Consider the following 17,687-nt stretch of genomic DNA (forward strand, 5'->3'; position numbering starts at 1 on the left):
TTCTACGAGGGACTCTTGATCTTCCTCGTGACTCCTCATTTCATCTACCTACCTATTATGTATAAATTATTTACAATGACACAAATCCCAGAGGATTATACATCCTACACAACCATTTCCTGAGCAACAATGTTAATTCTTGCAGTTACAAGTCACAATAGGAATAATACACCAAAGCAAAGGAGATGGATGAAAAAACAAAGAATTTTAGCTTTCAAGCAATTGTGTTGATGAATCATGCCTACCATAGGTTGAGTGATTATGGATCATCCACCTCTAATAGCATACTTTGCATAGCTAGCAGCAAGCATTGATCAAAACCAATGGATTGTATTCTACGAAGAATGTACACACTCCCATTTCCAAAGATGGCCCTTAATTCAAAATGCTCCTCAAGACCTTACGTCAGGGCACCAGCTCACTCTAGGAGTGTACATTGACAACTTGATCCATAACCCAATAACTGCCAAGGTAATTTAGGTGGCCCTCCATCTCTGCCTCAAATGAAAGATCAAACATTCCAGACCCTACTTAATTCCTAATGTGGAAGTTGTCCTCTAGTGATGATGACCACGGCAAGAATTACAGCTTTCCAACTCTCTGTAGCAGTCTTTGCAGAGAAAATCACCAAAGCTGTTCCCCTTATCAAGCCTCCCAATAACAATGACACAGCCCAGGGCTGTGGTCTAGTATCCAGCAGCAAGGCGATCAACTTTGTATTGAGGAGATCCAAGTTCAAAGCCCCCTAAGTGGGTGCATATGACAAAGCCAAGTGCAAATCCTGGGCAAATTTGACAGCAAAGAAAGCCCCTCATAGCATAGCATCTTTGCCAAAGTACAGCTGTAACTTATACTGTAAGCAGCGTTTCCAAATAAATAAAACAGATAAGAATGGTGCTAGTCAGAAGCTTTGGGTAATTTCAAGTCCTACATCTTAAGATTTGATATACTTACTGATATCAACCTGATTGGTAATATTGCCTTGTTTGACTAATCTGGTCAAAACCAAAGTTGATGTATATTATAATTAATAAATTTTAGGATTTTACTACAATATAACTACTATGGCAGTTATTGGTACAACCGCTTCAAAATGATAAAAGACATCTTCAGACATGTTATTATGCAGCTCCCCGTCTTCAAAGATTGCATTATCATTAAATTGTGCTTAATTGCTTATACCAAGACTTTCAGCAAGGACACGGGCTCCATACAAATCACTAATGGTCATCCTTGTGTTTGTCCCAAGGATTATTCCCACGTCAAATGGAAGGAGAATGATTAAATAGTAAAATTATGTTTAGAAATCTGGTGGTCATTCTAGTCTACCGTTCATTCATGTTCCCTTTCAATGTGGAAAACTGCCACCAAACTCTGCAAACAGACTTGAACAGTGCATGGTCCTCGCTTTAACACAACAATTAAATTCATATGCAATTTGGCATGAAGCCCTGTATGCCTTGTAGCAAAAGTTCTCCAAAGAAATTCAAAATGCCCTTGCTGGGTAACTTTGATTACAAAAAGCAGATACAATGCCCAACAATCATTAATATCTAAATAGTACAAGACATGATGGATGTAACCGATGTAACCACATGTCATTCTGTAAACAGAATTTTTATCAGATATATTCAGGCCCAAAATACTAGTGTGGGATGGCCATAATGCTAACACTGCCTGGAACTCGAATGAAGTAATATTTGACAATTAATTTCAAAACTTCACAGCAGATGGCATTATTTCAACAAATCCTGCATGAGCATGTGCAAAAATGCTTCCTCGAAACTTACATCCTGTTTCAGCACAGGAACTGCTTCAAAACCCTACCAGCACGTGTGCTACTTCATTGTGATTCAGTCTTCATTAGCAAAAAACTCCCTGGAGTAAACAATCTGGGGCACGCAGATAATACACGTCCAGTGAATGCATATCCATTGCATACACTCTATCAAGCCACAGGTTATTTCAACAACCAACTTTTACATGCATCAACCATTTTGACATGCCAAGTAAATGCTTCATTCACAATTATTTACATCCCAGGTGGAATTGTGCTATGAAGAGGGTGGCAATCAAAAAGCCTTGTTACCAAAGAGTGCTTAGAATGAGAACAATCCGATAAAGAATGTGATGCTACTCTGTGCCACACTTCAACCAAACATCTCATGTCACTACCTGCTGTAGTTCCCGAGGAGTGCAATCCCGTTACAATGTTCAAAACCTCTTGGATGAGGTTCCTCTCTTTTAGTTTTACGGATGCCAAAGGTCTTCCATCACATTTGATGCTCCTCTGTCCATATTGACTCTCAAACTCAGCTGATTTTTTAGCAGCCCTTTCAAGAATGGTGTCTGGCATTCCTGAGCAGTGTTAAAGGAAAGGAATTAGAAATAGATTAACATCATAAGACAGACACAAACATGAAAGTTTGTTCTATTAGTCCCGACTGACCATATTCCAAACATTTTCAATGTTCCATAGTGGGCTTCACTCACCAAATGTCAATAAAAAGTTTCATGTTGCAAATTGATTGAAGATGGAGGCATACCTCATTTGAAACCACAACAGAGCTTTCATAATGAAAAGTAAATTGGTAAACAAGCTTGAGAGAATTTGAATTCGTACTTGAAAATTCATAGTGACATACATAAATAGTTGTGCTAATTTGGCTTTCCTTTCACTATAAAAGACTTGGCAGAAAAATAGATTTCATAGGATGCACAACTCCAATCCTGCCGGAAGTAGCAGCAGTTCAAAATAACAGCTCCAATATAACAAATTCAACACGGTAATAATATTTTCCAGAAGACAACTCTTGATGTTCGAGGATTAGGTGAACTAATGCACTTCAGTAAACTAGGCCCCCTTAGATGGTCCTCTACTTGTATCATTCAAAAGTGCCACATGATTGGCTGACTGAAGGTAGAAATTTCATGCAATCCTCAGAAATATATCAACCCACCACAAAGATACTTTCTTAGCACAATTAGGCAAGGGAAGTATATGATACCGAGGAGATCAATGACCATCTCTACTGCAATTTCCAAAGCAGAATTGCAAGGAATTGAGAAGGCAATCAAATTTCTAGAGCAGATTCAACTTATTCTGTGTCAAGTCCATGGCATCTTGGATCAAAATAGCATGAGTACAAGCTCAACAATAATAATCATCATATTCCTCAAAGATTTCAAATCAGCAACAGAGTTTAACTTCACATCCAAAATGACTTGTAAATTGCCTTGGATATTCCAATGGACAGTCACAACATATCTTTAACATACTATTGCAAATTAAGAAAAAATTTACCCTATTGTGCAATGACAATTTAGGATTTGGTTACTGCTCACATCAATAAGAAGAGATATATAGGAAATCCGAAAATCACACCACATAACACCAAATTAAGAAAAAATTTACCCTATTGTGCAATGACAATTTATGATTTGGTTACTGCTCACATCAATAAGAAGAGATATATAGGAAAATCACACCACATAACACCATCGACACAAGATTTGTCCTAAAGCAAGGAAAATTTTAGGGGCTAAATTTCGCAGACGGGCTAATTCTCCATGTTTTCCCCAAAAAAAAAAACACTAATTTCTGTTTTTCCTAAAAATTATTCACCCAAATTTTATAGGATAATATTATATCTATGTTGCACGGGTTCCCGAACCCGGGGGTGGGGTTCTCAAACCCGTCCCGGGTTCCCGTCCCTAAGTACTGGATTCGGGTACGGGTTCTTCTCAAAAGAACCCATGAGAACCGGGTTCTCCAAAAAAAAAAGGGGTTCTTTTCCTTTAACGAGTTCTTTGGGTTCTTGGGTTCTTGGGTTTGGGTTCTTTGGTTTGGGTTCTTCGGGTTCTTCAGAAAAAATATATATTAAAAATTTAATTTTCAAGTAAATTTTTTTATTGAAATTTAAAAAATTAATAATTAATGATTAATTATATGATATTTATAATTAACAAATGTCAAAAACTTAAAAGTTAAAACCTAAACTTTTTACTAACCCACAGCCATCGAATTTCATTTTTGTTTTTGGTTGAGTTGTTCCGATTTACCCATTTCACATGGCCGAGGTGTCTTTGGTTCACATGCATCTATTTACCCATTTCACGTGGCCGAGGTGTCTTTGGTTCACATGCATCTTTGGCAGATACACGCAAGAAGAAGGATCCAATTGATTGGTGGTGGCTTCATGGTGTTGATGCTCCTGAGTTGCAGCAATTTGCCATACGGTTACTTGGATAGGTAGCTTGTTTGGAGTTCCTCATCTTATTCAAAATTTGAAAAATTCTCAATTAAATATAGGAAATTAATTTTAATTTTTAAATTTTAAATTTTCATTTTAGTTTTAGTTTCTATTTTTAAATTTTTAATTAATTTAATCGACTTCCACTAATATTTCAGGTAATTAGTTCTTCATCTTGTGAGAAGAATTGGAGGACTTATGCCTTTATTCATTCAGTAAAGAGAAATAGGTTGGGCTCAAAGAAGGCAGAGAACTTAGTGTACATTCATAGCACACTTTGTCTCATATCTCGAAAAGACCCGGGGTACAAGGAGGGTCCTTTCAAGAGATGAGACCAACACATAGATGATGCTATGTGTGTGGAAGAGGAGATACAACCAGATGGCCTTATTGAGCTACCTCCAATTGCTATGGATGAGCAAGAGCCTCAAGATGAGAGTGATTCCTACCTGGAGAGCATGCTAGCTGAAGATCTAAGTGATGTTGGTGACATGGATGTTGATGACATGGCTTGAGGAAGCCATTGTTCATTAGGCTTTAGCTATTTTTATTTTAGTATTTTAAAATTTCCTAGTTCATGTTTGGAGATGCCTCAAGGCAAATTTTGAATGTAGTATGACAATGGACATATATCATGATTCATGATTCTTATTAATATGTAAACACTGAACAATTTTTTGGTGATAAATTTTGAAATTTCAATGTGAATGTTGAATGTTCAATGAAGTGCATGTTTAAATGATTAAAGTTTTCTTGTTTAAAGTTGAAAAATATACAAATTCAAATTTCATATATATTATTAATTATAATTTATAAATTTATAATTTATAAAATTTAATATTATTATATAACCCAACGAACCCACGTTTCCTGGCAACATAGTATTATATTACCTTAAAATTCACCAAATTTTTATAGAGACCATATAAAATGATTAGAAATTTGAAAGTTTTAAAAAAATATTGGCAAACATTTTATAGTTTTCATATTAGGGACTAGTAATATTCGCTCAAGTTTTTACACTTTAAAATAAATTTCCTGGTCCTAAAGACCTAAACAACTTGAGCAAACAAGAAATGTCTATCAAGTCAAAACAATGCTTATGACTAAAGGTAAGAGACAGAAATATCAAAACACCAAGCAGTGGGTTCAAAAACAAGGCAAGGATTTCCATGTTGTGGATCTAGTCCTCATTGATGACAACCCATGTCCTTTCAAGGTTCATGGCAAAGTAGGGGTAGGTTACTTTTACATAGGAAAACTTGATAGTGAGCCTTTGTCCTCTCCTGTGAAAGTGTTGTCACTGCGACAAACACCCTCCAAAATTTTGCCTCCACTTGAATTTTAGAGCCTCCTTGAGATCCTATGATTTGTCATTCCATGATTGTTCTTAGTCGCTTCGTGATTGGTTGATGATGTGCTAAATGTTTGAGTTGAAACCACTTGCTTACACATGCTTATTCCTTGGTGTATCCATAAGCACACTCCTTTCTAGCAAGCGCAGTAACTGTTGAAATGTGTAACTAGGTTCAGTCTTCATAATGTCTAATGTAATCATGATTTTATGTATGTAATGTAAAGAGCAAAAGAAATTTTATTATTATTATTTTGAAGCATGGGTTTCATGCTCAAGATTATTTTATTTCGGGGTCAAGCACCCATTGAGTGCCTCTAGGGCTTTGTCATGAAGTCTAGGAGTCAAAGAAGTCATTGTCATATGTAAAGACCCTATTGGGCATCTTGTATTATGTAAAGAAATTTATTAAGCCATAAGGTATGTCAAAGATCCCTCCAAGACAAGTCAGCCTACATAGTGACAAGTCGACCTCATGAAAGGGTTATTCGTCCACCAAAAGAAAACTATATATAAGGAAGCACTCCATCAAGTTCGATTAAGGAGAAACAGAGTGATCTAGAACCAACAAAGAAGAGGAGAGAAAAGAAGGAAGAGAAACTGAAGTATAAAGGATTTTTTTAGGGTTGGATCTCTCACACGTGCGAAGGAGAATTAGGGCATCAATAAGTTGCAGCAAGACCGATTGCAGTCACACTAAAGGAGCCGAATTTAGTAGCAAGAAAGATCAAGGAAGGAAGTCGAGTTTCCAAGGAGGAAGAACCAATTCAAGCGAAGGAGAGAGAAGGGAAAAAACACCATCATTTCCCACACGTGCAAAATCTAGGGATTTTACAGTAGCCGAAACTGCAGCCAGAATTGCAGGTCCAAGATTTTTGGTCAAACGAGAAAGTTGTAGCAACTAAAAGGCAAGTTTGACTGGTGTTGACTTTGTGGAAAAGAAATTCATCAAGAAGAGGTTTGACTTGGTCATGGAGGGACCTTTGTCAAGGGTCACAGATCTTGGAATTCGTCATCTAAACATTCTATAAGAAGAGAAGAATTCTTGTGGGTTTTCCTCTCAAGAGTAGAGGTTTTGGCCCTAGCGTGCAACCTACATTTTGTGCCCTCTTGTCTCATTGTTCTTCATCGTTTGGTAGTTGTTTGATGATTAAAGAACACCATAATAATCAAGTAAAGAATAGCTAACTACAAGTACATCAAGCTAAGTAAAAGAACATCACAAGCAGTTATCAAAGTAAGAGAAATCACCTAATCTAGTTGCCCCTAGATTTCTCAACAGTAACCAATGTTTATCCTTGAGAATAGCCATTGCGCAGTTCTTGAAAGTAAGGCTTGTGCACTCTCTAGGAATAGTTTTTGTGCATTGTTTAGTTCCAATGTTTGCGTAGTCCTTGTGGACAATGACTATGCAATCTATGAGGATAGTACACTGCGCAATCTGTGTCGACAGTCAGTGCGCAATATCACTTGAGAGTCTCTCTCTCACTCTTAGTTGCATTGCATCATCATCTTGGTGATTTTTCTCAACTATCGCCTTTGTGCACTTTTGCTTTCATAATTGTCACTTTCACTTTCGCGACTATCGTTTTTGTTTGCTTTTACTTTAACAAGCATCGCTTTTTCTTTTTTCTTCGCTCTGGCATGTGTCGCTTTCACTTTCTTTAGCTTTTGCAAGTGTCATTTTTTACCTTTTCTCACGGTCGCAAGTGTCACTTTTGATTGTTTTCATTTTTGCATGGGTCGCACTTCGACAAATCACTAGAGCCAGTTCTAGCACACTCTTATGCTTTAGCTAATCATATATATCATAAGAATATGTGCTAGACACATTACCACAGTTTAGCGCATTTTCTAGTTGCAGTCAACACTCCTGTCACAACTTGTATTCTAAGTGTCGCAAAGCTATGTTTCAGTTGTCGCACTTGGAAATAAGTGTCGTTTTGTTGTCATTTCAAGGTATGCATGTGGATTTTGGATAATGTGCATCTCTTGGCTTGTGTTTGTTGGCATACATGTATGACTTTGTGTTGGAAGTTGGAACTTATTTGTGTCATGTGTTCATCCTTGCTCCATTGATCGAACACTTATCCATCTTAGGGCTTCCCTTGATTTTCACACTTTACATGTCTGAACCCTAGCCACTGGATGAGCCCATTGTACATTCTTAGTCAACAAAGGTCATCAATTGCCTCTTACAACTGCGCCATCAAGAGGGCAGCCTCTTCCACAAGCCATTGTGCGATCTTGAACTACAGTCTCTCAGTATCCTTCCTGCATATCCTTGAAAATTGCACCCAAGATTGAGCCCTGCTTGCCTCCATTGTGCATTGTGTATTTGCAATGGACAATGGACCATCCCTAGGTCACTGTCATGCCCAAATGTGCAATCTTCAGAGCCGCCTCTTCAACGATTACGTGTTGCGCAGTTATAGTGTGCAACCCTGCTTACCTGGCTTCTTATCTTGCCCAACTACGCAATCCCTTCATCTGGTGGGCCTCTTATTGAAAATTGAACAGTTATGGTGAGAAACAGGTCATGTTTGTGTCACTGAAGTCCTCAACTGTGAAACTCTCTTAGCATGTCCCTCAATCACTGTGCATTTCACAGTTCAAGGATGTCGGAAGTGGGAAATGGGAGCAGAGAACGACATTTTCAAAAGCTCCCAAGTTGAGAGCATATCAGGAGCAAATTTTTATATAATATATATTTCTATATATTTTGGTGCATCTATGTCAACAAAAGCATGTAGAATGATGAATTAGACATAAAAAGCATAAAAACATGGATTAAGCCTAAGTTGCAAAAAACGTTGGAGAAGGATCTATTTCCAGCCGGAAACGAAACAGAAATGAGGAAACTCGTATCGTACAGCCTGGAAACACGTTTCCGGCCATACTGGCCTGTTTCTCGAGGAGGAAACGTGGCCTGTACAACTGGAAACGCGTTTCCAAGTCGTACGACGGAGTTTCCTATTCTAAATTGACTTTTTCTTGCATTTTTTTTTATTTTTTCGCTTCTAATTTTTTATTGGGCGACTAAAAGATCTTTTGGATGCCTCTCAAGGTATAAAAAAGAGGATTGTTTTGAGTGGGGCAGCCTAATGTTCAAGCCTATGGCCCTAGTGTTGATATGCAGTTCATGGTAATGTTAAATTCTTAAAATAAAAGTGACATTCTCCTTTATTTTTCATTTTCATCCTTTTACTTAAATTTTTAACATTACCATGAAATGACTCAGGATGTTTAAGAGTGGTTTCGCCCTCATTGGATTTCATATGGAGAAAGTAGAAATTTAGATCTCACTCAAAATCCAGCAGACTTATCTATTTTTCAGGATTCCAGGATTGGGGGGATTGAAATGTTTCCACTGGATTTTGTCATGTACTAGGGTATGGAACTTGTATTTAATCAAGAGAACCAAGCCCTCTATGCAAGGGAGATTCCCAATAATCAAGAGCACGTAGGATACTAGGGTATGGAACTTGTATTTAATCAAGAGCATTAAGGTTGTTCGACTATGTAGGAGGAGAATCCCAATCAAGCACGAGACAAGAGATTAGAAATTTCTCGTGGCTGATTTTGGATATTGCTATTTTCATTATGTGATCATTCATGAGTAAATGTGATGTAATTAGAGACTTGTAGTTTATGCATTGACGATTTAATCATATTGTAATAAATTAGAATGTATCATATATGCTTTATGATTGTTGATTGCACATATTTCTTAAATGTCCACATATATATATATATATATATATATATATATATTGTGTTTCCCCGATTCCAAAATTTGTGGGGGTCACATTTCATACATGTGCCCGTTTCGGAAACTCGTACCCTTTTCCCCATTTCGTGCAACTTAGGATTAAACCATATGACATCAATCATCTAGAAGTTATAATATTCATCAACCACATGTCCACAAGTTACAAGTTCTCATTTATATAACCAAAATAGCATCGAGTGCAATCTACCTCTAAACAAAAAATACATCAACAAATAAGCTCTAGATGGCCTCTAGCATCCAAAAAAATCATGCTACAACAAATACCTACATTATTGAGGAATCTATAGGGTTATAGTTAAGATGATTTCTCTTAAACTTTATAACTGCTTGTGATGTTTTTTTACTTGTTCTTACTTATTAGCTTCTTCTCTTCTTATTATGTTATTCTTATCCTCCAACAACTACCAAAACAAGAAGATCAACAGTACATAGAAACACAAGATATAGGGTGCAAGCAAGGGCCAAAACCTCTCCACTTGAGAGGAAAACCCACAAATCTCTTCTCTTCTTATAGATTCTTCAAATGACGAATTCCATGACCTCTATACCAAGACCAGTACCCCTCCAAGACCAAGTCCAACCTTCTTGATGATGTGCTTCCTTTGTCCAAGTCAAACCTTGTCAAATCTCTTCCAGCTGCACAACTTCGTCCCCCAGCTACAGAATTTCAACCTTTGCAACAGTGGTTGCCTCCACACGTGTGAGCAAATCTAGGGCTTCCAAGGCTTCCCTTGACATTTGCTTGAGTTTCTCCTTCCATGGCTTGAGGATGACCTAATAGACCTTTCTTCGACCTTCTTTCTGCAATTTCTCCAAGTTCGATCTTGCAGCAGCAAAACCCTTGCCTCCTTCCTTCACACGTGTGAAAAAAGAGAGAGAAATAACCCAAACACTTGTCCTTCGTCCTTCTTCCTTCTTCGCTAGCCTTCTTCTTATGAGACAATGAATGGTATCTGTAGGATGTCGAGTTCCCTCTTATATATAGGCTTCCGGGTGGAGGAAATGACCTAATTGAGGCCGACTTCTTAGCTGCCAGGCTAAGTTAATCTTGGAGGGCATTTTGACATTTTTTAATACAAAAATAATTATTTTTACAAGTTACAATGTGCCCGATGAGGTCTTCTTCATATGACAATGACTCTTTTGACTTCTTGAACCTAGGACAAACCCTAGAAGCACTCAATGGGTGCTTGACCTCTAAAATAAAAGACCTTGAGCATTAAACCCATGCCACAAAAATAGCAATAATAATTTTTCTTTCATTTTACAATATTCAAGGCTCAAAAGTACATTTCATATTTATGAAGACCGAACCTACTTACACAGTTTTCAACATACATATCATCAAAACCATTTCTTATCTTAGGATCTTTGTCATTAGTATCACCCTCCAAGCAATAACATAAGATAATAATAAAAACATAGTATGTCAAGTCAAGATTTTGCTAGAGTGATGGGTACATTTTTAGTAGGCTCATAGTAGAGTTCGACAACCAATGTCACATCAAGGTGCATAGAGGGCTTAGTGCTCTTGATTGAATATGAGTTCCATACCCTAGTACATGACAAAATCCAATTGAAACATTGCAATCCCCCCAATCCTGAAATCCTGATAAGTTTGTTGGATTTTGAGTGAGATCTAAAATTCTACTTTCTCCATATGAAATCCAATCAAGTCAGAACCCCTCTCAAGCATCCCGAGCCATTTCATGGTAATGTTAAAAATTTAAGTAAAACAATGAAAATGAAAAATAAAAGAGAATGTCACTTTTACTTTAAGAATTTAACATTATCATGAATTAAATATCAATACTAGCGTCATGGGCTTGAATATTAGGTTGCCCCACTCAAAAACTCTTGTTTCTTTGAAACAAAATTGTGTTTGGAACATCTTTGTGAAAAAACGAAGGAGCAAATTTTTTTTGCAGGAGCACGCTCCTCAAATTCACTCCCTAGGAGCAAATTTCAGGGGCACGCTTCCAAGTCGCTCCCTCTTGAACCACACTTTGGGAGCGGATTTGAAGGTGGGATGGTGCTCCCCCGCAGCCCTAGTGCAGTTACAGTGACTACTCTTGCTCCTCCTGCTGATTGAAACCCCTCACTACACACTCACTTGTCCTGTCTTGCTTTGTATTGTGCATTACATAGTTCCAATGGATAGTGAGGTCTTCCCTCAACCCCTGTGATGCCCAATTGCCCAATCTTTGCATCTTCCTGTTTGAGCACTCCTCATTGTGCATCATCAATTAGCAAGCTCAGTACCTTGTCTCTTGGAACCCCTTACTGTGCAAAAGACATGCCATGCCCTCCCTTTATTGTGCATTGCACAGTTACAGTTAGCAGTGAGTCACCCCTAAACCCTTAGCAACAAAGAACTATGCAATACCTATTCTCTCTCTCTCTCTCTCTCTTCGGCAGCTTCAAGTCTCAAGCCTCTAATCAGTGTTACTAGTACCTCACACACATGCTTTTCTCTTCCTCTTGCCATTGTGCAGTATGCATTTCTAGTACACAATCTCCCACTTCTTGCCTCCTATAACTATGCAATGTATCCAAGGAAGCCTCTCCCTCTCAACCCTTGCACAGATCCATCATAGTCAGCATCTTCCATGAGAAAGCAAAGGTAGAATAGGAGAGTTTTTGGACTGATGTTGGCTTGTCATGAGTGCACTTCATCTACAAGTGTTATCATTGCAACATGGCAAGGTCATCCTCAAGGGAGGTCATCAAGGAGAGGCTACAAGGGAGCACTTGCGAAGGAGCCGAAGAAAGAACTATCATGAAGGACATGAATAAATTTTGGACCACGGCAAAGACATGGAAACCCATGCTGACTCGAAAGGTTCTGACACTCATCTAGACCCTTTGGATGATGAAGATAAAGAACAAGCAAAGATCCATCATGAAGAAGATACAAAGATGGAAGCTATGAGAAAGGCTTGGCCCAGACACATCACAATGAAGTTCCATGTCATTAATGCCAAGTCATGGCTTGTCCAAGTGTCATCATAAAGTCATATGTGTCAATGTATCTTGCCACATCATTTGTGGAATATAATTATTGTATTTTTCAAAAATGAGAAAATGTAAAAAGGTTGGAAGACCAAGGGTCCCACATGGAATGTGAAAAGTAACTAGAAAAAGAGTCATTAGAAGTTCAAAGGTCATATAGGAATTTGAAAAGTCATAGTAAAAGCTCAAGAGTCATGAGGGAGGTCAAGCGTCACCTCATTTGTTATAAATACACCCTCTTAGCTCAAGAGAGGAGACTTTGGACATTGGATTTTTCAATTTGGCTTCTTTAGTTTGGCATAGGAGAGAAGATCTTTCTTTGGAGGAGCAAGTGGTGACTTAATGTTCCACTATTGGGGCCAATGTAGCAGCATTGTATTTGCATATCTTGGGACTTTCACTTAATATATGAAGCTCTCAGATCCAGCACACTTTCATGCATATGTCATTTATGATCGTGAAAATATTCTTTCATTGTTTGCGGTGCATGTTTATATTAACACATACTAATGAAAATGAACTATTTCGTTGGCCTTCGTATGTATCTTATTGAATGTGCATTGTTACTTGCTTTTATGATCACTGTTATCTTGTGAACTCCTTTGCAGGTTAACTAATGATTCATTCCATGCTCTTGTGCATCTCTTTCATGATAGTACTATTACTTTTCTTCTAGAGGCTCACTCTCTTTTCCCAGCCATGAAAGTACCTTGTATGCATTGTAATTGTATGCCTCACAGTGTCAACTTGCTTGTTTCAAAGATTGTTTGCATAATCTCTTATGTTGATAATTGCAACCAAGGCAATTTCCTAAGGATAATGGCAACCAACCTTATTTCCTAGTTGGGCTCCTACTCCAAACGGTGTGAGGCCTAGCTGGGACTTCATACTGGGGAGACCCCCTTGGTTTACAAATTTCTAACACCATCAACGGGAAGGCAAGCACCTCACTTTATTTAAGTGAACCTGATGCATTTGCATATAGGTAGTTGCATTGCAATTGTATGTTTGCATTATTGTGTGAGCATCCTACTTCATTTATTATTTATGCCGATGTGTTTGCATATTAGTTAGACACATTGTTACCTAATGCTTTACTTTTTATTTTATCTTATCCTATATCGCAAGGGTGACTATCAACACCCTACACAGTTGCTATCAAAAAGTTGCTTTGAGTGTATAGGAAATAGGTCTACAAAGCCCCCAGGATTGCTAGAGTTCTCATGCACTCCTTGTTCAAGTACATGGATCATGCACTTTATGGTAAGCACATGTCCCTGAGTTGGAGACATATGTTACCAAACAAAAAGTGGGTAACCCCATAGGAGACTTTTTCTCCTCCTTGGACAACCAACTAACTAGCAGCCCTATTGATCAGTGTTGAGAAATCAGGAGGCTGTTGAATTAGGTGATTTCTCTTAAACATGATAATTGTTTATGATTATTTTACTCATCTTATTATAGTTAGTTATGTTCCATCATCAAACAATTACCAAAACCAAACATCATGAAGATCATAGAAAAACAGTGGACATAAGATACTATGTTCCACCAAGACCCCGATGCGAGGAGATGCACAGGGGGGACGTGTAGGTGTACCCTCAAATTTTAGGAAAGTTTCAAGGGTGCAGGGGGACGTTGGTGTATATAATTTTTAATATATATATATATATATATATATATATATATATGTTCATAGTCAATAATGAAAGCATAAATAAACTAATAGTAATAGTAAATACATTGATCCACACATAAAATTTATATTCATAATTGAATTAAATAATGACATACATTGATCCCTCCCCATCATTCATATGACATACTCATCATTCATACCATGAGATTCAATAATAAAATTCAATAATGAAATATTCAAATACATTGATCCATGTCATTCATCATTCTATAATCTACATTGATTTAAAATTAAATTCATCATTCATCATTCTAGAATCTAAATTAAAATTTAAAAGCAAAACAAAGTAGTATATTACTATATACTATATACTAGATACTGAAGTTTGAACAATAAAATAGTTCATTACTAAATTCAAAATTGATATAACTCAAACTCTCAAACTCAAAAATAGTTAAGAGTGAGGAGTCAATAATTGGTTTGAGATCATCAATATCTACTGTCACACAGTTAAAACTGAAAAGTAAAAATGGACAATGAGGACTAAATAAAATCAACATCAAGGAGTCAATCTCAATGATTGGTCCTCTACATTAAGACTTAAGTGTTATTAGACAAATTCAAGGGGGGACGTATCCTCCTTCAAAAGGGGATGCCCAGAAGCACCCCTTTTGGGGAGTCGTGTCCCTGCACTGGGGAAACGCACCCCTTGCGTCTCCCCAAGACTCCCCAAAAGGGGTGCATGGAGAAACGCACCCCAAAACATCCCCCCGTCCCGGGTGCGTGGGGTTCGAGGGGTTCGTGCACCCGACCCTGGGGGACGCGTCCCCATGGAACACTGATAAGATATTGGCTCTCAACCAGGGCGAAACCCTCTCCTAGGGGAAAACCCAACAAAAAAAAAATTATCTTCTTATAGAATCAGATCAAAGTGAAATATCCAAGACCCATGCCCACAGAAAACAACCTCTAGATGCCAAGTCCAATCGTCCATTTTTCTCAACAAAATCATCAAGTTGTCGGCAACAAGAGAAGTACCAAGGTAGAATTTTCACATATTCCATCTCAAGAAGAAACTATTCTTCCATGTCAAATTTCGCCCTTCCACTTCCACTCTCTTCTTCTGTGAAATTTCAGACCAAAAACACATCCAAGTGTGTCCAAATGAGCTCATATCATCTTCTATTTGTACTGTCTAGAGGGGTGCAAACACACATGTCCATTGGGGCAGGGCCGACTTGGCATCTAGAGGAGTTTTTAACCCAAAATTACGTAATAAAAAATATTTTTTCTTTTTCATTTCAAGAGGTTCAAATAGGACTTTGACTCAACAAAACCTAGAAGCATGAAGAACATGCTTATCTAATAAATAATAATAATAATAAAATGCATGAAACCCATGCTTGAAAATATTTTATTTTTCTCTTTCTTTTTCTTATTTTTGCTTTTACATCAAATATACAAAATCAAGAGTACGTGAGTTATTATGAAGACTGAAACTAGTTACACCTTTCAACACTACCTCTTACCTAAGGAGGTATTCATAATTCCATATAGTCGGTCCAAGAATGACCTCAAGTTGAAATGTTCTAAGAAGAGTATCACAAACAGCATATATAATGCTAGAGATCTCAATACCTGCCAAGGTATCAACAAGGATCTAGGTACCATCTAGTCTACTTGCCGAGCTACCAACCCAACAGGGATCCAGGTGTCATCTACGCTACCTGCCAAGACACCGACTCAACAGGGATCTAGTTGTCATCTAGATTGCTTGCCAAGACACCAACTCAACAAAGATACAAGTGTCATCTAGGCTACCTGCCAAGACACCAACTCAACAAGGATCCAAGTGTCATCTAGGCTACTTGCCAAGACACCAACGGGGATCTATGTACCATCTAGGATATCTGCCAAGGTACCAACCTTAACAGGGATCTAGGTATCATCTAGGCTACCTGCCAAGATACCAACCCTAAGTACCATCATACAGGCTTGTTTAACCTAAGGTACAACAACTCATCCTCTCCCTCTTAATTAGGGAAGAGATCCACCATTACTTTTCAATCAAGGAATAGATCCAAGCTCCCTCTCAAGCATAAGAAGATTAAATAATCCTTCTCAACTTAGGGAGATACAACCACAAGCCCTTATCTTGTCTCATCAATGCATCAGATATCAATGCTTCTGTGGAGATCTTCAAATGTAGCTACATTTCTTCATATCATACAAGAGCTTTGACTTTCTTGAATAGAGTCAAACTTCTTCCTTCAATCTAGGACAAGGCTTTGGCCATCGACTTTCCACATCACTTTCCTTCCTTTCCAGCAACAACATAGTGTTGAACCAATCAATGTATAGCAAGCCATAGCATCCTCTAATTTGGAAAGTGATCCTTCTTTGTCATCATCTGGTTATCCTTCTTGCTGCTACCTCTTTCTTGCCAACAAAGTGTAAACATCTTTTGCCATATCCTCCTTAGAGGATTCCCAAAGTTATCCACTTAATCCAAGTATGTCTTAAATTGAGTTCAAATCGAAGCCAGTTGAAGACATAATATCTTAACTGCCAATGTGAATTTTTGCAACATCCTTCGAGGTAGCCCAAGCATATTCAACCAAATAATTGAATCATTGGTACCAGAATTACCTCATCTTGATGGCCCTTCATAAAAAAACAATCGCAGCTTCTGCAACATGTTCCTTCTAGAAACCAACATCCTTTCCCATATAATATTTGAATTTATCTCCAAGTTATCCATCAATGGAATGAACCAAGGTTATTCATCATATTCATCAGAGTCTTCACAGCTTCTTCTTGGAGTTGCCATTGCCAACCTTCTTGCTTTCTTAGTGATCAGCGTCTTTCTACTAGATTGAAGACATTATATCTTTTCTCTAATAAAGAGCTACCTGAAACATGCATGCTTCTTCCTTCATGTAGCCATCTAATCTTCTTTCCTCAAAGTGAGGAGCTCCTTTTTCTCATCATGCCCTTTCTTTTCTTTGATTTACCTGCAATCTTTAACAGCAAGTACAACCAAGCAAAATATACAAATACAAATTCATGATGTCAATTCTATCAATCTAGGGATTTTTATGATTTCTATTCAGGGTTTTGGTTACAAACCCTAGATATCCTATGACCCTTATTAGGGTTTTTAATTTTAGCAAAAACACCAAGTCTTAAGATTTTGATTTCAAGCCCTAGGATCTCCCATTCAACCCTTGCTAGGATTGTTTATCACATACCCTAGATTTTATCTTCAACCCCTACAAATCAAGAGCTAAGGCTTCATAAGAGGGAACAAATACTTAGATTTAGGGTTTTCACTATTCTAGGATTTTCAAATTCAAGACCCATCTAGGGATTACGAACCCTAAATACCAAGAATCTCTAAAAATGTAAAATCTATAAACCCTAGATATCATATCCCAAAAGGTAGGGATTTCTTTAGAGGGAACAACTTGGTTAGGGTAAAGGTTTTCTAGCTTAATCCTATACTTCTAAGGTTAATTTAATCTAAGGTATAGAAACCCTAGAAGACTACAAACCTTAGAAGTCATATAGTCATTAAGACTTATCACAAATGAAAAAGTCAAGAATCTTATAAAGACCCTAACGACATTATAGACC

General features: G+C 37.6%; 1 protein-coding gene across 2 annotated transcripts in view; it reads right to left on the reverse strand.

Moving 5' to 3' along the window:
- Positions 1–1,485: 1,485 nt before the first annotated feature.
- The window catches only part of MSH6 (MUTS homolog 6), a 197,637-nt gene continuing 181,435 nt past the window's right edge, over positions 1,486–17,687 (reverse strand). For both annotated transcript variants that reach the window (XM_089458271.1, XM_089458272.1), the window contains exon 21: positions 1,486–2,358. In XM_089458271.1, the coding sequence (XP_089314397.1) occupies positions 2,033–2,358 (326 nt within the window). In that variant the 3' untranslated portion in view covers positions 1,486–2,032. The remainder of the gene's footprint in view (positions 2,359–17,687) is intronic.

The sequence above is a fragment of the Pinus tabuliformis genome, chromosome 7 (genome assembly GCF_031772625.1).
Source record: "Pinus tabuliformis cultivar Carrire ecotype Pingquan chromosome 7, CPIR1, whole genome shotgun sequence".
Classification (NCBI taxonomy): domain Eukaryota; kingdom Viridiplantae; phylum Streptophyta; class Pinopsida; order Pinales; family Pinaceae; genus Pinus; species Pinus tabuliformis.